We start from the raw sequence: 5,539 nt of genomic DNA, 5'->3' as shown, positions 1-5,539 counted from the left end.
TTGTATTAAATAGGGGAACTTGTCGGCAAATAAAAACGGTTTCGCAGACCCAAACGGATGTCATATGTTTTCCTAGTTTATTTGATTGAGCCTCATCCTCAAGTCTTGTGTTTACCCCTCGGGATAGATACAGGATTTGAGGTAGAGCGCTCTTTCATTTAAACTGTGAAAAATATGAGGTCAGTTTGAAATATATATATATACACACACGTAAATTAAAACGTCCCTTCGAAACAGGCGATGGGATTTCAATTCCGGCTGCCGACAGCTTCTTACGGGCGACACCCCCAAACATAACTCTTTTTAGTGCCGACAAACTGGGCTCTCCCACTGAGTGGGAGGCAAATGCAATTCACTGAAGTAGTTAATTTGAATTTGAGGGACATAAATACTCCTCATCATGACTTTTTGTGCCAACGAATTCAAAGTAAAGTTAAATTAACTCTAGTAATTAAATTATAGACCTTTTGTTTTGATTACTTAGATGTGCGATATCGTTTTGCCCCTTCATTTTTTCACATTGGTGGAAAGTATAAAGATATATTTCGTTTCTACAATCTTGATGTCTTTTAAATCCTAGTCTTATGATCGGGCTTTGGTGTCTTCCTATTTTTATGGTTGATGGATAGAGAGAAAATAGCAAAGCTTAATAGCATCGATGACCTTAGATCAGTGATTGGATTTTCCTGTAACAATTTATTGTATCATTTTCCATTGGTGTACCTGTATTACTTACTTTTGGTTCTTAAGTGACACCATTTCTATCTCGCAAAAGGTTTCAGATAACTATTTTGAATGAGATACCATCTGAACCTTTTGAAACTGAAGCAGGTTTCCAATGAACCGAATACTGAGCCAGCATTGCCAAAGGCTGATACTCCACAACCAGCAGAGATGCCTCACCCAGGAGTTGAAACTGCATCTACTCAAGTTAATCCCCAACGCAGCACTAAATTTTCTTCACATGCCAAATTTACCCCAACAGCTGAACCTACAGTACCTCCAAAAATTGATTATGCTACCGATCTTTTTAATTTGCTCTCTATGGACAGTTCAATGGGAACCGAGTTTGGGTCATCACCAAATGAAGATAATTCTTGGGCAGGGTTCCAGTGTAAGTCACCCGGATATTTATTAGTGCATAACTTAATTGGGACTATTTTTCTAATCTTTTTAGGTTACCATGTCATGGTCATTTTCTGTCTTTAAGCTTTTCTTTTTGGACTTGATCTTTAGTCAACTCGATCCATTAGCTTGCACATAATGATCTTTTCTGATGCACTATTGGTTATTATAGTTATAGTCTTGTGCTTATTTTGTTTAACTGCTCGCTCGATCTATTATTGGCAGCCGCAGAGAATAATATTACAACAAAATCTGTTGGAAACACTATGCAGTCTGCTGCTCTAATCGATGATCCATTTAAAGATTCAGTATCTGTGACACAGACAGTTGCTCCAGTGAAATCACAAGCAAATGTGAAGAATGATATAATGGGTCTATTTGAAAAGGTCAAACATTCACTTTATTAATATTTTAAATGTGCATTTCATTATTTTCCAAAATATCCTTCTAAAAACCATCGCAACATGTTCGTGGAAGTTCTCGTAGGATTTAAGGTCTTCAAATTCTCCAATCATAACTATTACATGGCAACTGGCAAGATTTTTGAGTTGATTTTAGGAAGTAGGGCAATTCTCATTGGAGATATACATATGAAGCCAAGTTTTAGGAACTTCGAAATCACATTTGTTCTCTGACAATATCGTTAGGTTTGTGGAGGAGACGGATTCAAATTCTCAAGAATTTATTAAACTGAACCTCATCACATCATGCAACATCTTTGAATTACTGATCTGATTTAGATTCAGTTACTAAAATTTGACCGCTCAATGGCAAGAGAGAACAATTAGGATTGTAGAAATGTTTTTTTTAGTAATGCCTTATAAGCATCATCAGTGTATAAAAGTTACACGTACCTCTTATCTTAAAGGCTGCTGCAGCTGCTCATGCAAGTTATTCGCCCACTGCATTTTTTTGTAATTATTTATAGACATGGGCAAAAAATGAATTACCGTGTTGTATTTGCTTAATTGTGCTGATGGTGCACTGCAGTCCAATATGGTTGCGCCCTATGCTATCCATCAACAGCAGCTTGCATTCCTTTCCCAGCAACAGGCTCTTCTCATGGCTGCTACTAACTCTGGTGTTAATCCTCCAATGATTCCATTGAATCCCATTCAATCTGGCATCAATGTTTGCAATGCATATAGTGGGGGTCTCCCAAGTCAAAGCTGGCCAACTCTTGGTTATTTTGCCCCAGGAACAGTGCCAGCGGTTGGGCAAAATGCGCTCAACAACTTTAGTCAGGTACTTGGTTTGAAAGCCCAAACCTGTTTCAAAATTTTCATAACTAATGCCTAATTTCTTCCCTTTATCCGACAGACTGGGAAAATTAAACCTACATATCCTGCAAGCTATGGATCTTTGCCTACACCCAGGCAAGCTACTTAACTTTATTACAGGCCCATATTGTATTGTTGCCAAAAACCAGATATTTTAGTGCTGATAACCTCCGTTTACATTGATTTTTTCTTCTTTTTGAGATCGTTACAGACCTTCATTTTTTTTTGTCGGTGTGCATGTATGCTAATGAACACTTAAAACTATGCAGCATGTACTCCATGAACTACTCAAGTACACCAATCAATGGAGTGGCCATTGGAGGAGCAGTGAGGCTTTCTACACCGGCTGCGTCTTCTGCAACTGCCACACAATCAGGCAAGGAGTACGACTTGTCATCGTTAATGCCAGGGATGCTCTCAAAGCAATGAAAGCGCCAGAACCGAGACTCTGATTTGGTTTAACTATTTGAAGGAAAATTTTTCTTGGTGGTCCAATGATGATTAAGTTAGCCGCTTGTCATGGAGACACTTCAATTTTTATTTGCCGGATTCATTTTATAGAGTGAGCGTCCAGAATGAATAAGGGACCTCCCAATTGTTTGGCACCCGTTCCTATAGTGTGCTTGTAATGGAGGGGCACTTACATCATTTAGATAGAGAAAGTTGAAGTTCTGGGTAGAGTACGGAAAGTTAAAATAGTAAAATTGTTATTCTCATAAAATTATTGCTGTATTTGAGGTTTGGATAGTCATGGATTTGTGCCTGTAACTTTAGATAACGCTCATCTCATACTTTGACTTGCCCAAAACATGTAATTATCAAATTTGATCATTAGAGCGGTGATTTATATTGTGCTCGTCTTGGGCTTCCCTTGACCCAATATTTTGCTTGCTATTCAACTCTGGATTTCGTTCATAATTTTAGACCAGGATATTGGAACAGGGACTTGTGCCATCAACATGATATTTATGGTTCATATTAATATCAATGGTGACAAACAACGCAAAGTGCAATTTAATTGGTTAAGAATCATCTGTTTGGCGCTCAGGCAGAATGCATCGAAGGGTGCCTTGTCTTTATGGAAATGATTGTAGACGGAGAAGTGGATTTTCTTACTGATCTCTTTGGGGAACAACTTTACATTTATTTACAAAGAGTTAAGTTCTAAGAACAATAGGGCAATGCCAGTAGTCTTTATTTCTTTATATAGAATAATAGACTGATTTTCACTTAATATTTGCTATTGCCTTCATTAAATTTTTTTTTTCTTTTATTTAGTCAGTGATGCAACTTCTTACGTTTTTTAGGGTTTTTAGGGACTGTTGGGGGTTCGTGTACTGAAGGGGTCCAAATGATTTTTTGTTAATATCATTAAATATCAAGCAATAAAAAATTATTTAGTTGCATAGAGCCACTAGGTTAAGTTTGCTCTTGAATATTAGGGTTTAGGGTAGAAGGCTTAATAGAACCTTGACAATTAATTTAAAGAAGATTGATCCAAGAAACAACAAACAATACAATTGATATATGGGGCATGGTGATTCATAGAGCCAAATGTTATACATGGATATTTATATGAATAAATAAATGTAAGCCATGCTTGAATACCTAACAAACCTAGATAAATAATCGCTGAAGTGGCTCAAGCTCTCATTTTGTTTGTACCCCTAATCTGAGAAAGCTTCATGAATAATTGAAAGACTTCAGATAAAATATATATGGAAGATTTACATGCATGCCACTCAATTCCTATATATTTACTTATCTAATGCCTAAACTGTATTTCTTACATACATACCATACCACGTTACATATACATGAAAAGTTGTATTTTACTTTTTTTTTTTGAAGTTAAAATTATGATATTTTTGATGTGATATGAAATATTCAGGTGGTATAAATGTCAAAAGGAAAATTTAGGTGTTGTATATGTAATTACATAGGAATTGGGCTGTATTTAAGTAAATGCCCCTTTATATTTATACACTATTAGATTGTGTGTTTGATTCTATTGGTAATTTTTTTTGTCCTATATTCAGTTGTTGAGTATTGAAATGGTAGAATTTTACAAAACGAAATAAATAGAAATGCTTGAGCACATTCAATACCCTCCTCACTCAGTTGTCATATCAACCCTTCATTTGCTTACATTTGCATGCCTGATTTGATTTTGAGTTTCAAAAAAATTCGTGACTTCAATAGTATTGATGCACGACCGATTTATCCTTTACTCTCTCTCGTTCTTGTTTAAATCATATGCATCTTAGAAGTGCTTTACAAATGAAAATACGAATCAGTTGACACTCGCCAATGGTATAGTGACAACATTGACCTTCCTGAGTGTAGTAACTTAAAAGGAGATTCCTATGGCCCATATAACAAATGCACCTCTCTCTCTCTTTAGCAACTAAAGGTGAGATTGATATTCACCCGGGAACACGTAAGTTTTGTTCAATCAAAAACCTGTGTGGTATTTTCTTTATTATTATTCGGTTATTTACAAAGCCATTCAAAATGGTTGAATTTGGCATATATTATAAAATTACTCAAGCAAGGATTCCAAAGCACACTTGATTCCATTTCTAGGATTTTAACTGAATAAGATGACACCGCAGGCTTTCCTCTCGAAACTGCAAATGAGTGGATATCAACAACAGCCTTAGAGTTGGTGATAAACAAAAAGAAGAGAGAAGAAAAACAGGAACAGCATTTGAGAGGAATGAGGAAGATAAGGTATGCTTAGTTGTATTATACCTGCAATTTAGAGAACAATTCCAGCAATTCAAAGCACTCTTCAATCAGCGGCTTCTCTTTTGAGACCACCCCCGCAAGTTCTGTTACCAAAGGAACCGTTTGCTGTGCCTGTTCAATAATATTTTAAGCTACATTATTTGACGCAACTGGCATTTTAATTTTATTTTTCACCATATAATAATAATAATAAAAATAAATTATACCATGGTATTGCATGCCGCTACATTCCCGTTTATTGCAGACATTAAGTTTGTAACCTTCCTTAACAAGATCGCGAGTATCTGAGGATCAGCCTGCATGCAGCGTGCAGGTGAAAGGCAACTGATTAGGCATATAATTATACATATATAATTACTGATGGATCACTTATTCTATATATA

At 36.1% G+C, this 5,539-nt stretch overlaps 2 protein-coding genes across 4 annotated transcripts in view; one reads left to right on the top strand and one right to left on the bottom strand.

The window, feature by feature from the left end:
* LOC110018788 (probable ADP-ribosylation factor GTPase-activating protein AGD5) overlaps nt 1-3,255 on the top strand; it is a 34,870-nt gene extending 31,615 nt beyond the window's left edge. For 2 of the 3 annotated variants that reach the window (XM_020716224.1, XM_020716226.1), the window contains 5 exons: nt 829-1,114; nt 1,351-1,511; nt 2,116-2,370; nt 2,446-2,501; nt 2,675-3,255. In XM_020716224.1, the coding sequence (XP_020571883.1) occupies nt 829-1,114; nt 1,351-1,511; nt 2,116-2,370; nt 2,446-2,501; nt 2,675-2,834 (918 nt within the window). In that variant the 3' untranslated portion in view covers nt 2,835-3,255. The remainder of the gene's footprint in view (nt 1-828; nt 1,115-1,350; nt 1,512-2,115; nt 2,371-2,445; nt 2,502-2,674) is intronic. The other variant, XM_020716225.1, reaches the window with a different exon arrangement.
* Nucleotides 3,256-4,389: 1,134 nt separating this feature from the next.
* The window catches only part of LOC110018818 (AUGMIN subunit 8-like), a 3,031-nt gene continuing 1,881 nt past the window's right edge, over nt 4,390-5,539 (bottom strand). Inside the window, exons 4-6 of the mRNA XM_020716260.1 lie at nt 5,363-5,452; nt 5,160-5,267; nt 4,390-5,035 (exon numbers count right to left, since the gene is read on the bottom strand). Of these exons, the coding sequence (XP_020571919.1) occupies nt 4,988-5,035; nt 5,160-5,267; nt 5,363-5,452 (246 nt within the window). The 3' untranslated portion in view covers nt 4,390-4,987. The remainder of the gene's footprint in view (nt 5,036-5,159; nt 5,268-5,362; nt 5,453-5,539) is intronic.

This window comes from Phalaenopsis equestris, unplaced genomic scaffold (genome assembly GCF_001263595.1).
Source record: "Phalaenopsis equestris unplaced genomic scaffold, ASM126359v1 Scaffold000036, whole genome shotgun sequence".
Lineage (NCBI taxonomy): Eukaryota > Viridiplantae > Streptophyta > Magnoliopsida > Asparagales > Orchidaceae > Phalaenopsis > Phalaenopsis equestris.
Note: the sequence above shows the minus strand (reverse complement) of the source record. Positions and strands in the feature narration are given on the sequence as shown.